General features: G+C 46.4%; 1 protein-coding gene across 1 annotated transcript; it reads right to left on the bottom strand.

Annotated features, from left to right (window-relative positions):
• Positions 1-8,259: 8,259 nt before the first annotated feature.
• LOC128830181 (olfactory receptor 52R1-like) lies at positions 8,260-9,317 on the bottom strand. Its single transcript, XM_054015959.1, has one exon. It carries the CDS (start codon positions 9,315-9,317, stop codon positions 8,319-8,321), a length of 999 nt encoding a protein of 332 aa, XP_053871934.1. The 3' UTR covers positions 8,260-8,318.
• Positions 9,318-14,764: the final 5,447 nt, after the last annotated feature.

Below are 14,764 nucleotides of genomic sequence, written 5' to 3'. Positions count from 1 at the left end.
GGCCTTCCTGATTTCACTCTTGCATGCCTGAGCAATATTTTTATACTCCCTGGTCATTTGTCCAATCTTCCACTTCTTGTAAGCTTCTTTTTTGCGTTTAAGATCAGCAAGGATTTCACTGTTTAGCCAAGCTGGTCGCCTGCCATATTTACTATTCTTTCTACACATCGGGATGGTTTGTTCCTGCAACCTCAATAAGGATTCTTTAAAATACAGCCAGCTCTCCTGGACCCCTTTGCCCTTCATGTTATTCTCCCAGGGGATCCTGCCCATCTGTTCCCTGAGGGAGTCAAAGTCTGCTTTTCTGAAGTCCAGGGTCCGTATTCTGCTGCTCTCCTTTCTTCCTTGTGTCAGGATCCTGAACTCGACCATCTCATGGTCACTGCCTCCCAGGTTCCCATCCACTTTTGCTTCCCCTACTAATTCTTCCCTGTTTGTGAGTAGCAGGTCAAGAAAAGCTCTGCCCCTAGTTGGTTCCTCCAGCACTTGCACCAGGAAATTGTCCCCTACACTTTCCAAAAATTTCCTGGATTGTCTGTGCACCGCTGTATTGCTCTCCCAGCAGATATCAGGGTGATTAAAGTCTCCCATGAGAACCAGGGCCTGCGATCTAGCAACTTCTGCTAGTTGCCAGAAGAAAGCGTCGTCCACCTCATCCCCCTGGTCTGGTGGTCTATAGCAGACTCCAACGACAACATCACCCTTGTTGCTCACACTTCTCAACTTTATCCAGAGACACTCAGGTTTTTCTGCAGTTTCATACCAGAGCTCTGAGCAGTCATACTCCTCTCTTACATACAACGCAACTCCCCCACCTTTTCTGCCCTGCCTGTCCTTCCTGAACAGTTTATATCCATCCATGACAGTACTCCAGTCATGTGAGTTATCCCACCAAGTCTCTGTTGTTCCAATCACATCCTGACTGTGCCAGGACTTCCAGTTCTCCCTGCTTGTTTCCCAGGCTTCTTGCATTTGTGTATAGGCACTTAAGATAACTCATCGATCGTCCCTCTTTCTCGGCATGAGACAGGAGTCTTCCCCTCTTGCGCTCTCCTGCTTGTGCTTCCTCCCAGGATCCCATTTCCCCACTTACCTCAGGGCTTTGGTCTCCTTCCCCCGGTGAACCTAGTTTAAAGCCCTCCTCACTAGGTTAGCCAGCCTGCTGGCGAAGATGCTCTTCCCTCTCTTCGTTAGGTGGAGCCCGTCTCTGCCTAGGACTCCTTCTTCTTGGAACACCATCCCATGGTCGAAGAATCCAAAGCCTTCTCTCCGACACCACCTGCGTAGCCATTCGTTGACTTCCACGATTCGACGGTCTCTACCCCGGCCTTTTCCTTGCACAGGGAGGATGGACGAGAACACCACTTGCGCCTCAAACTCCTTTATCCTTCTTCCCAGAGCCACGTAGTCTGCAGTGATCCGCTCAAGGTCATTCTTGGCAGTATCATTGGTGCCCACGTGGAGAAGCAGGAAGGGGTAGCGATCCGAGGGCTTGATGAGTCTCGGCAGTCTCTCCGTCACATCGTGACAGTCTCTCCGTCACATTGTGGAGCCCGCTTAGATCACCGTGGCAATTATGAGCACTATGAACACCACGCACATTGTCCTAGAGTATGTGCAGAGCCAGAACATGCCAAAGCAAAACCAGGAGAGGAGGCGATTGCAGCGCGGCAATGAGAGCGATGAAGAAATTGACATGGGCATAGACCTCTCACAAAGTACAGGCCCCAGCAATGTGCAAATCATGGTGTTACTGGGGCAGGTTCATGCCGTGGAACACAGATTCTGGGCCCGGGAAACAAGCACAGACTGGTGAGACCGCATCGTGTTGCAGGTGTGGGACGATTCCCAGTGGCTGTGAAACTTCATGCATAAGGGCACTTTCATGGAACTTTGTGACTTGCTTTTCCCTGCCCTGAAGCGCCAGAATACCAGGATGAGAGCAACCCTCACAGTTGAGAAGCGAGTGGCAATAGCCCTGTGGAAGCTTGCAATGCCAGACAGCTACCGGTCAGTCAGGAATCAATTTGGAGTGGGCAAATCTACTGTGGGGGCTGCTGTGATCCAAGTAGCCAATGCAATCAGAGACCTGCTGATATCAAGGGTAGTGACTCTGGGAAACGTGCAGGTCATAGTGGATGGCTTTGCTGCAATGGGATTCCCTAACTGTGGTGGGGCGATAGATGGAACCCATATCCCTATCTTGTCACCAGAGCACCAAGCCACCGAGTACATAAACCAAAAAGGGTACTTTTCAATGCTGCTGCAAGCCCTGGTGGATCACAAGGGACGTTTCACTAACATCAACGTGGGATGGCTGGGAAAGGTACATGATGCTCGCATCTTCAGGAACTCTGGTCTGTTTCAAAAGCTAGAGGAAGGGACTTTCTTCCCAGACCAGAAAATAACCGTTGGGGATGTTGAAATGCCTATAGTTATCCTTGGGGACCCAGCCTACCTCTTAATGCCATGGCTCATGAAGCCATACACTGACACCCTGGACAGTAGTCAGGACCTGTTCAGCTATAGGCCGAGCAAGTGCCGAATGGTGGTGGAATGTGCATTTGTACGTTTAAAAGCGTGCTGGCGCAGTTTACTGACTCGGATAGACCTCAGCGAAATCAATATTACAATTGTTATTGCTGCTTGCTGTGCGCTCCACAATACCTGTGAGAGTAAGGGGGGAGACATTTATGGCGGGGTGGGATGTTGAGGCAAATTGCCTGGCCACTGATTACGCGCAGCCAGACACCAGGGCGGTTAGAAAAGTACAGCAGGGCGCGGTGCGCATCAGAGAAGCTTTGAAAACCAGTTTTGTGACTGGCCAGGCTACGGTGTGAAACTTCTGTTTGTTTCTCCTTGATGAACCCCCCCTCCCCAGTTCACTCTACTTCCCTGTAAGCTAACCACCCTCCCCTCCCCCCTTCGAGCACCGCTTGCAGAAGCAATAAAGTCATTGTTACTTCACATTCCTGCATTCTTTATTAATTCATCACACAACTAGGGGGATAACTGTCAAGGTAGCCCGGGAAGGGTGGGGGAGGAGGAAGGACAAGGACACACTGCAGTTTAAAACTTTAACACTTATTGAAGGCCAGCCTTCTGATGCTTGGGCAATCATCTGGGGTGGAGTGGCTGGGTGGCTGGAGGGCCCCCCACCGCGTTCTTGGGCGTTTGGGTGAGAAGGCTATGGAACTTGGGTAGGAGGGCTGTTGGTTACACAGGGGCTGTAGCAGCGGTCTCTGCTCCTGCTGCCTTTCTTGCAGCTCAACCATACGCTCGAGCATATCAGTTTGATGATCCAGCAGCTGGAGCATCGACTCTTGCCTTCTGTCAGCAAGCTGATGCCACCTATCCTCTTCAGCCCGCCACTTGCTCTCTTCAGCCCGCAATTCAGCCTGCCACCTCTCCTCTCATTCATATTGTGCTTTTTTGCACTCTAACGTTGACTGCCTCCACACATTCTGCTGTGCTCTGTCAGCGTGGGAGGACATCTGGAGCTCCGAGAACATATCATCCCGAGTCCGCCGTTTTCTCCTTCTAATCTTCACTAGCCTCTGTGAAGGAGAAACATATGCAGCTGGTGGAGGAGAAGGGAGAGGTGGTTAAAAAAGATATTTTAGAGAACAATGTGTACACTCTTTCACATTAAATTTTGCTGTTCACATTACACAGCACATGTGCTTTTGTTACAAGGTCACATTTTCCCTCTTATATTGAGGGCCTGCCGGTTTGGTGTGAGAGATTACTCACGCAGTGCCAGGCAACAGAATTCGGCTTGCAGGCAGCCATGGTAAGCCACAGTCTTTTGGCTTTTTTAACCTTCTTAACATGTGGGAATTGTTTCAAACAGCAGTGCCCTCATTTCTCATACCCAATACCCGTTAGGTTGGCCATTTAAAATGGGTTTGCAATGTAAAAGGAGGGGCTGCGGTTTCCGGGTTAACATGCAGCACAAACCCAACAAACCCTCTCCCCCCCACACCCAATTCTCTGGGATGATCACTTCACCCCCCCCCCTGCCACCGCGTGGCTAACAGCGGGGAATATTTCTGTTCAGCCGAGCAGGAACGGGCACCTCTGAATGTCCCCTTAATAAAATCACACCATTTCAAACAGGTGCTGACTGTGAATGATATCACTCTCCTGAGAATAACAGAGATAAGGAATGGATATTGTCTGCATGCCAACAAACACTGGGACCATACGCTGCCATGCTTTGTTATGCAATGATTCCAGACTATGTGCTACTGGCCTGGCGTGGTAAAGTGTCCTACCATGGCGGACGGGATAAGGCAGCCCTCCCCAGAAACATTTTGCAAAGACTTCGGGAGTACATGAAGGAGAGCTTTCTGGAGATGTCCCTGGAGGATTTCCGCTCCATCCCCATACACGTTAACAGACTTTTCCAGTAGCTGTACTGGCCGCGATTGGCAGGGCAAATTAATCATTAATCATTAAACATGCTTGCTTTTGAACCATGTGTAATATTTACAAAGGTACACTCACCAGAGGTCCCTTGTGTGCCCTCAGGGTCTGGGAGCATGCCTTGGGTAAGTTCGGGGGTTATTGGTTACAGGTCCAGGGGGATAAACATATCCTGGCTGTTGGGGAAACTGGTTTCTCCACTTCCTTGCTGTGAGCTATCTTAATTTTCTTCATCATCATCTTCCTCGTACCCCAAACCCGCTTCCCTGTTGCATGCTTCTCCATTGATGGAGTCAAAGCACACGGTTGGGGTAGTGGTGGCTGCACCCCCTAGAATGGCATGCAGCTCCGCGTAGCAGCAGCATGTCTGCGGCTCTGCCCCGGACCTTCCGTTTGCCTCTCTGGCTTTGCGGTAGGCTTGCCTTACCTCCTTAATTTTCACTCGGCACTGCTGTGCGTCCCTGTTATGGCCTCTGTCCTTCATGGCCTTTGAGACTTTTTCTAATATTTTGCCATTTCATTTACTGCTACGGAGTTCAGCTAGCACTGATTTGTCTCCCCATATGGCGAGCAGATCCTGTACCTCCCATTCGGTCCATGCTGGAGCTCTTTTACGATCCTGGGACTCCATCATGGTTACCTGTGCTGATGAGATCTGCGTGGTCACCTGTGCTCTCCACGCTGGGCAAACATTAAATGAAATTCAAAAGTTCGTGGGGCTTTTCCTGTCTACCTGGTCAGTGCATCTGAGTTGAGAGTGCTGTACAGAGCGGTCACAATGAAGCACTGTGGGATAGCTTCCGGAGGCCAATACTGTCGAATTCCATCCACACTACCCCAAATCTGACCCGGAAAGGCCGATTTCAGCGCTAATCCCCTCGTCGGAAGTGGAGTAAAGAAACTGGTTTAAAGGGCCCTTTAAGTTGAAAAAAAGGGCTTCGTCGTGTGGACGTGTCCAGGCTTAATTTGATTTAACGCTGCTAAAGTCGACCTAAACTCGTAGTGTAGACCAGGCCTAAGACATTTATCCATGTCCTGAAAAAGACTACATTCCAGTCTGTACCACCGAAGAAAACCAAGCCGAGGTACAGAGCAAAGGAAAATGAAAGTGTTCCCCGCTACCCAACCCACGCACAATATGTGACACCCTGAAAATGTCCCTCTGTTTCATTGATCAGCGAGTGTCACCTGCACTTTCTGTTTGTCAGACCTCAGCCTCACACACATTACTGGATCAACCACTCCTCTCTGTTCCCTCTTCTGGGTAGCTTCCATTCCTTCCAAGCCTACCTCTCAGCAGAGAAGCTGGAGAACACTGGTTTTAGCTAGAATGCAGTTACTCCTTTCTTCTGTCTGGGCGAGATCTTGTAAGGGCTATTTATACATACATGTCTTTGCCCTATCCTCCTGTCTGTGAGCACAAGGAACCTGAGCGAAGAGTCCAGTAAAAGCCCAAAGACAAAAGGATACAGGTGGTTCATACAATCAAACGTGAGTTAATAGGTGTGACACAGGGTCAGAAAGGGTTGTGCAACTAGCAAGCTAGTTTACCCAAATCCAAACTTTAAAGACGTATTAGAGAAGTATATAAATGGTAATTAGGGCCATTCCCTATAAATAGCAACATAGCCATGGTAAATGGACTAGAGCTTTGAAATGCAAACCTGTATTCTTAGAGAATTAGAGGTAATGCTAATTGTATGTGTTTACTTATATTGTGTTAGATGTTAACCTTGTAAACAGATGATTCCTGTCTATTGGTATATCTGTTGAGTCAAAGATCAAAAGAAAATATTAACATTTAAATTTAAACTTGGGTGTGAAAACATCATTGTCTCTACTTCTCTTTGACATTTGTAGTAAACTACCTATGAACTGCTTAAGTGATAATTACCTTATTCTGATGAATGGAAGAGTTACCTGGATATACGTAGGAAATAGGTAATTCTACTTCAAAGCAAGGATTCATCATTATAATGGCCTGCCAGTGGTCTATAAAAGAATACTTGGGTCCTGATCCTGTCATCTCAAATGTGCTTAAGCTTCATCAGGGGAAGCTCAAGTCACAAGAGTGAGGTCTCTAGTTCCATTCTGGATCACCCTGATATTGGACATTGGCCTGCAACCTAAGGATTAATTTTGAAAGAACTCTTTGCAACTTTAAAGTTCACCATCTCTACCATGAAACTGACTTAAACATTCTCATCATATATCTATGTATAGTGATGTCCGGTTACTTCAGGGTGGAGGGAGGCGTTGGGACGTTAACCGGGGATGCCTCCTACCCACAGGCAGGCTACTTGTCAGGCTGCAGTGGCTCCCATCCCAGCCCCAGAGCAGAGGGAGCCCAGCACAGGGGGCTGGGTGAGAGGTGGAGATCGTGATGGGATGTACCCCTGGGGTGAAGACTGGAAGCTGTTGGAACTGCTGTGCCCCCAAACCATTAAGCTGGGTTGGCCTCTCCCCCTGCTCTGCTGGTGACACACAGCCAGCCCCTCCAGGCCCTGTTATCACCCAACACAACAGCACGTGGCGCCACACACTCAACTAAGTTACCTGAGTGCTTTAACTAAGCCACTCATGAACCAATAATTGAGGCATCAGCCAATTTCCTAGCTCCCCAGCCTTGCACCCCTACTGGATCAAAAATCCAGAATTAGACCATCTTGCACTGCACAGTGATCTGTAAAGCGTAAACTCTTTAAATAGTCTGCTTCCCCCTCGATGGAGGGAAGATATTCACCACCCTTTGTTAACAGAGCTAAGATTCCCAAACACTTCACTCAAAAACACACTTGTTAAGATAAAACATAAATCAGGTTTATTAACAACAGACTGATAGCTGTTAAGTGATTAATAAACTGATCAAAGCAGGTTACCTAGGAAATCAAACAAACGTGCAGTCTATGAGTTGTACATGCTAGATAGGATTTGAATCAGCAATATCTCACCCTGACTGATGATACAAGCAGTCTTACAGATTCTTGAGGCACAGGCTGTATCTGCTTTGCAGCCTGGGTTCCCCTCCCCAGTTCAAAGTCCTTGGTCTTCCTGAGCTTCTTGCAGGTGCTGAGTTGTGGAGGAGTGAAGACAAGGGATGATGTCACTCCCCATCTTTTATAGTTTCTTCCAGCTTGCTGGAAAGTCTGTGCATGTGACGTGGGGGGTCTTCCCTCATTGGCCAAACATTCTCCATCGTCTCCGTACTCCCTCCGAGGAGGTTTTCTTATGCAGAGTTCCTGTGCTAGTGGATTGTTCCCTGGATGGGTGTTGACGACAGCAATTCACACTGTCTGGCTACTCCTTTGACGTACCTGAAAGGCTGGTTTTGGGTGTTTCCAGCCTCACATCACCCTTTAGTAACTCACACATAGCAGGATTTCATAGCTTCACATACAATGAGAGCGCATACAACCCAAGGGGATATCAATATTTAGCAGATCAAGACTTTTAAAATGATACCTCACAGGGCCTATTTTGTACAAAACATACCATAATTACATCACCATGGTAAATAGGGGGTGCTTTGGAGTGCAGAGTGTCAGAGGGATGATCCAGAGAGTTATGGGGGTGGAGAGGAGAGGAGCGAGTGAGGGGCGGGGTCTTGAGGGGAAAAGGCAGAGCAGGGGCGGAACCTGGGGGAAGAGGCAAAGCAGAGGGGCGGGGCCTCAAGCTTCCATTTACCAGCAATTAGAAAGGTGGCAACCCTATGAGTTGTACATAGGCAGATTCCCCAGTTTGTCACGCTGACACAGCACACTAAGGTCAGGAAAGGGTTTAATGTCTCTTTGACTGGCCAGTCAGTGATTCAGGGAAGAGGGCCCAGCACCATGTCACCAGCCAGCTCTGCATGGAGCTCAGTCTGAGAGCTAGAGAACCAGGAGAAAACTTTAGGTCACTTTATTAGCAAAGAGCTGGAGCAGCCTGTCCCAGATCTGTTGGGTCTTGGCCCCATAGATGATGGGGTTTAGCATGGGGGGCACCAGGAGGTACATGTTCGCCATGAGAACGCGCAAATACAGAGCCACATTCTGCCCAAACCGTTGCGTGAGGGCAGCAAAGAGATGTGGGATGTAAAAGGCTAAGATGACACAGAGGTGGGAGCCGCAGGTCCCAAAAGTCTTCAGCCGGGCTTCCTTCGTTGGGAGGCTGAAGATGGCCCTGAGGATCTGGGTATAGGACACGGTGATAAAAAACACATCCATACCAATTACCAAGAATGCCACAGAGAGGCTGTAGTAACTACTGATGCTGATGTCGGTGCAGGCCAGCTTCACCACAGCTATATGCTCACAGTACGTGTTTGGAATGATGTTGGTTCTGCAATATGGCCACCTCCTCGCCAGGAAAGGATAGGGCAGTATGAGCATGATGCCGCGCAGCACCACGGCCAGGAAAATTTTGGCAACCACAGTGTTTGTCAGGATGGTGGAATGTCTCAGGGGATCGCAGATGGCCACATAGCGATCAAAAGCCATGGCCACGAGGATCCCAGACTGTATCAAAAAGAAACTGAGAATGAAGTACATCTGGGTGAGGCATGCACTGAAATTGATCTCGCTGGAATAGAACCAGAAGATGCTCAGCATTTTGGGCACGATGGATGTAGACAGGACCAGGTCGGTGACGGCCAGCATGCAGAGGAAATAGTACATGGGCCCATGGAGGCTCGGCTCCGTCTTCACGATGAACAGGATGGTGAAGTTCCCCAAGATGGCTATGGCGTACATGGTGCAGAAGGGGATGGAGATCCAGATATGGCCTGCCTCGAGGCCAGGAATGCCCAGCAGGATGAAGGTGGTGGGGTTGGTGAAGTCGGTTGAGTTGGAATCTGACATGGTGAAGGGAAGAAGGTGTCCAACGCTGAGGAAGAATGGTGTTTCCTGCATGAACCGTACGTTCCCCTGACTTCCTGTATGTTCCCAGGGTCTAGGGCAATGGTCGCAGGACAAATACCTGGATGGAGAGACAATGTTAATATGAGACACTACATGCACAACTGGAGGATGGTCTCATGGATGAAGCAGATTGGTCGCTCTTCACACACTGAAAAATGACATTTTCATTATTCAGATAAATGAATTATGAACAACTGACCCTCCTAATGCCAATTCCATATTTTATGGTGTTCCCTTCATCAATAATTCCTACACATCGTGGTGTGGGAAACCTTAACAGGCACCAACAGAAAACATGGGTGTATACTGGTTATCCCTTATTGTTCTCTAGGCCTTGTCTACACTGCCAAGTTTTTTCATCAAAAGGCAGCATTTGGTGATGAAATAGTGGAGGTGTAAACACTACAAAGCCACTTTCGATGACTGAACTCCTCAGTTTCAGTGACGTAATAAAGCCGCCTTGACGAGTGTTGGAAGGTTTTTACGCAAAATTTTTGTTGCCAAAGTGCCAGTGTAGACACCGTGCTTGATTTTATCACTGTAATTGGCCCATCCCTTTTCTCCCACACCCAACGTCCTCCACCCCGGGAACACTGACCATGCTTGCAGTGTTCCCTGGCATGTGTGCTTGTGAAGGATCAGTGGGAAAGTGACTGGTGTGTTACCAGCAGTGTATTTTAATATAGTGTTTCAGTGCTGTATGTGTACTTAACAATAATGCTTCTCTTTATTGTTACTTGTGCTTCTCCAGATATGTCCTTGAAAGGAGGCACCCCCTCCACTCCAGCCGAGTGTCTCCGCCAGATAAGAAAGCGCTCAAGATGGAGCAAGGAAGATATGTTCTGGGAGGTGCTGCAGTTCTCTGATGCAGACAAGATAGAATGAAGGCAGTGGAGGGAAAGCGACAAGCAGAAAAGAAAAGAAAATGAGGCATAGACTAGGGATGCAACGGAGAGGCTGATAAAAGTTTTGGAGCGGCAGAACAACATGTTGCAGTCCCTCCTGATGCTTCAGACTTAGCAGATGGGTGCCCGCCCTCCCCTTCAGCACATTCAGAACTCTTTGCCATGTCCTCCCCAAACTCCACCCACACATTCCTTTCCAATTTCTGGGAAGTCTCACTTTACCATTCACTCCACCTCCACAGACACCTTTTCAAATTAAAGCTGGACTTATGCTCAGCTGTGTGTGTGTGCATGGTGTTGTGGGTTTTTTGGCAATAAAAGCAAAGTTATTTGGATAATAAGCACTCTTTATTTGTTTCTGTTGAAGTTATGATAGCAGGTGGCATCAGCAAACAGCAAGCCATTTCATCATTTCTTTACATTGAACCCTGGGCCTGAACAATCACAACTGCTTCCTGCCATACCAAAACTGGACTTCATTATGCATTATAATCCCATGCATAGCAATAAACATTACTCGTTCTCATTTTCGAAGTGTTGCCACAAAGCCTTCCTCATTTTGCCCTCCAGGGTGTCCTCTAATAGCCTTGGTATCTGGGTGCTCAAAATCAGCAGCCATGTGTTCTGTCTGAGCAGTGCACCCCTGAGCAAACTTTTCGCCCATAGCTTCTGTCATAAACATACAGCTAAGGATAGCATAAAATCCCTTTTTTACCTGTAAAGGGTTAAGAAGCTTAGATAACCTGGGGGCACCTGACCAAAAGGACCAAGAAGGGGACAAGATACTTTCAAATCTGTGGGGGAAGGTTTTTGGTATGTGTCTGTCGGAGCCAGCCAGGAAACAGGGCAGGGAAAAATATACCTGAACTAAGCATATAGTCTTGCAGAAATAGTAAGTAATAACAGAAAAGAAATGCGTTAGATTACCTTTTGTTTTAGCTTGTGAATTTTCCCCTGTGCTAATAGAGAGGTTTATCCCTGTTTTTGTAACTTCAAGGTTTTGTCTAGAGGGGAAATCCTCTGTGTTCTTGAGTCTCTTGTTATTCTGTTAAGTACTTACCATCCTGATTTTACAGAGGTGATTCTTTTACCTTTTCTTTAATTAAAATTCTTATTTTAAGAACCTGATTGATTTTTCATTGTTCTTAAGATCCAAGGGTTTGGATCTGTGTTCACCTGTAGCAATTGGTGAGGATATTAGTCTCAAGCCTCCCCAGGAAAGGGGGTGTAGGGGCTTAAGGGGATATTTGGGGAAGGTTGGGTTCCAAGTGGCCCTCCCTGAATGTTTGTTTAAATCACTTGGTGGTGGCAGCATACTGTTCAAGGTGGAATTTGTGCCTTGGGAAAATTTTTAACCTAAGCTGGTAAAAATAAACTTCGGGGGCCTTTCATGCGGGTCCCCACATTTGTACCCCAGAGTTCAGAGTGGGGAAGGAACCCTGACACCTTCACAAATATTATACAAGGTGGAACACATGGCTACAACCATGGGAATATTTTCTTCATTGAGATCTACCCTATCAAAAAGGCATCACCAGTGTGCTTTTAATCTGCCAAATGCACATTCCATGGTCATCCTGCTCCTACTCAGCCTATTGTTGAAATGCTCCTTACTGCTATCCAGGTTTCACTTCTACGGCTTCATGAGCCCTGCCATTGAGGGGTATGCCAGGTCTTCCAAGATCACTATGGGCATTTCAACATCCCCTGTGGGGATCTTCTTGTCTGGAAAGAAAGTCCCCACTTTCAGTTTTCTGTAAAGGCCGGTGTTCCTAAAGATTCATGCATCATGCACTTTTCTGGGCCACCCTGCACTGATTTCAATGAAACACCCAGAATGATCCTTGAGTGCCCGCTGCAGCATGGAGGCTGGTGTATGCAGACAGACTGAAAAGTCTGGGACTGTTTAGTTTAGAGAAGAGACAAATAAGGCAGCATAGGATAGAGGAGAACAAAATAAAAGTATGGAACCGATTACATTCAAATGGACAAACAGAGAACAGCTCCCAACCAATAATATCTATCTACAGATACCCTTCAAAAGGGCTAATTCCCCAAAGTTAAGGCAAATTATCAGCAAAACTGATTGGGAGAAAATTTAGACAGAAAAATGGAAATGAAACTTTGGAGTTCTTTAAGAAGAGTTTATTAGAGAGCTAAAAAGCCACAATTCCACAATCAAGAAAGTGGAGAACTTTGGTTAAAAACCCAGTTCAGTAGCAAAGTGAAGGCAGCAATTAAGGGGGGGAAAGCAACATATAACAAATGGGAAAAAGGGAAAATAGATAGCAAGCAATACAAATTGGAAGTTATGAAAATTGATACGGGATGTTACAGACATCAGGGGGAAATTCATACTTTGCAGGGCTAAGGAGAACAAAAAGGAGGTTATTAAGTATATTAAGAAGAAAAGAAATCCTAGAAAAGGTACAGGCCAATTCCTAGAGGGAGAAAGGAAACTTGTTAATGTTGCAGAAAAGGTAGATGTAACTATAGGCCTGTTAGTTTGACATCTGTAGTATGCAAGGTCTTGGAAAAAATTTTGAAGGTGAAAGTAGTTAAGGATGTTGAGGTCAATGGTAACTGGGACAAAATACAACATTGTTTTACAAAAGGTAGATCGTGCCAAACCAACCTGATCTCCTTCTTTGAGAAGGTAACAGATTTTTTAGACAAAGGAAATGCAGTGGATCTAATTTACCTCGATTTCAGTAAGGCATTTGAGATGGTTCCACATGGGGAATTATTAGCTAAATTGGAAAAAATGGGGATCAATATGAAAATTGAAAGGTGGATAAGGAACTGGTTAAAGGGGAGACTACAACGGGTCATACTGAAAGATGAACTGTCAGGCTGGAAGAAGGTTACAAGTGGAGTTCCTCAGGGATTGATTTTGGGACCAATCTTATTTAATCTTTTTATTACTGACCTTGGCACAAAAAGTGGAAATGTGCTAATAAAATTTGCGGATGAAACAAAACTGGGAGGTATTGCTAATACAGAGAAGGACTGGGATATCATACAGGAAGATCTGGATGACCTTGTAAACTGGAGTAATAGTAATAGGATGAAATTTAATAGTGAAAAGTGCAAGGTCATGCATTTAGGGATTAATAACAAGAATTTTGGTTATAAATTGGGGACACATCAGTTGGAAGTAACAGAGGAGGAGAAGGACCTCGAAGTATTGGTTGATCACAGGATGACTATGAGCCCCCAATGTGATATGGCCATTAAAAAAGCTAAGGCGGTCTTGGGATGCATCAGGCGAGGTATTTCCAGTAGAGATAAGGAGGTGTTAGTACCGTTATACAAGGCACTGGTGAGACCTCATCTGGAATACTGTGTGCAGTTCTGGTCTCCCATGTTTAAGAAGGATGAATTTAAACTGAAACAGGTATAGGGAAGGGCTACTAGGATGATCTGAGGAATGGAAAACCTGTCTTATGAAAGAAGACTCAAAGAGCTTGGCTTGTTTAGCCTAACCAAAAGAAGGCTGAGGGGAGATATGATTGCTCTTTATAAATATATCAGAGGGATAAATGTCAGGGAGGGAGAGGAATTATTTAACCTTAGTACCAATGTGGACACAAGAACAAATGGATATAAACTGGCCGTCCGGAAGTTTAGACTTGAAATTAGATGAAGGTTTCTAACCATTAGAGGAGTGAAGTTCTGGAACAGCCTTCCAAGGGGAGTAGTGGGGCCAAAAGACATATCTGGCTTCAAGACTAAGCTTGATAAGTTTATGGAGGGGATGGTATGATGGGATAGCCTAATTTTGGCAATTAATTGATCTTTGGTTATTAGCAGGTAAATATGCCAAATGGTCTGTGATGGGATGTTAGATGGGGTGGGATCTGAGTTACTACAGAGAATTCTTTCCTGGGTGCTGGCTGGTGACTCTTGCCCACATGCTCAGGGTTTAACTGATCGCCATATTTGGGGTCGGGAAGGAATTTTCCTCCAGGGCAGATTGGCAGAGGCCCTGGAGGTTTTTCGCCTTCCTCTGCAGCGTGGGGCACGGCTCACTTGCTGGAGGATTTGCTGCACCTTGAGGTCTTTAAACCACGATTTGAGGACTTCAATAACTCAGACATAGGTTAGGGGTTTGTTACAGGAGTGGGTGGGTGAGATTCTGTGGCCTGTGTTGTGCAGGAGGTCAGACTAGATGATCATAATGGTCCCTTCTGACCTTAAAGTCTATGAGTCTATGAGATGTGTTCAAGAAATATTTTTGTTCTGCATTTGGAAAAAAGCAGTACGAGGTACTTATATCACACTCGGTGATGAAACACTTTCCAGTCCATTAGCAGTCAAGGAGGAAGTTAAACAGCATCTACAGTAGAACCTCAGAGTTACAAACCCCAGAATTATGAACTGACGGATCAACCACACATCTCATTCGGAACCAGAAGTAGGCAATCAGGCAGGAGCAGAAACCAACACCACCAAAGGCAAATACAGGACAGTTCTGCGTTATATGTAAACTATTAAAAAATAAAGGGAAAGTTTAAAAAAATATTGACAAGA

This window comes from Malaclemys terrapin, chromosome 1 (genome assembly GCF_027887155.1).
Source record: "Malaclemys terrapin pileata isolate rMalTer1 chromosome 1, rMalTer1.hap1, whole genome shotgun sequence".
NCBI classification, from domain to species: Eukaryota; Metazoa; Chordata; order Testudines; family Emydidae; genus Malaclemys; species Malaclemys terrapin.
This window is presented reverse-complemented; position numbering and strand designations above follow the sequence as displayed.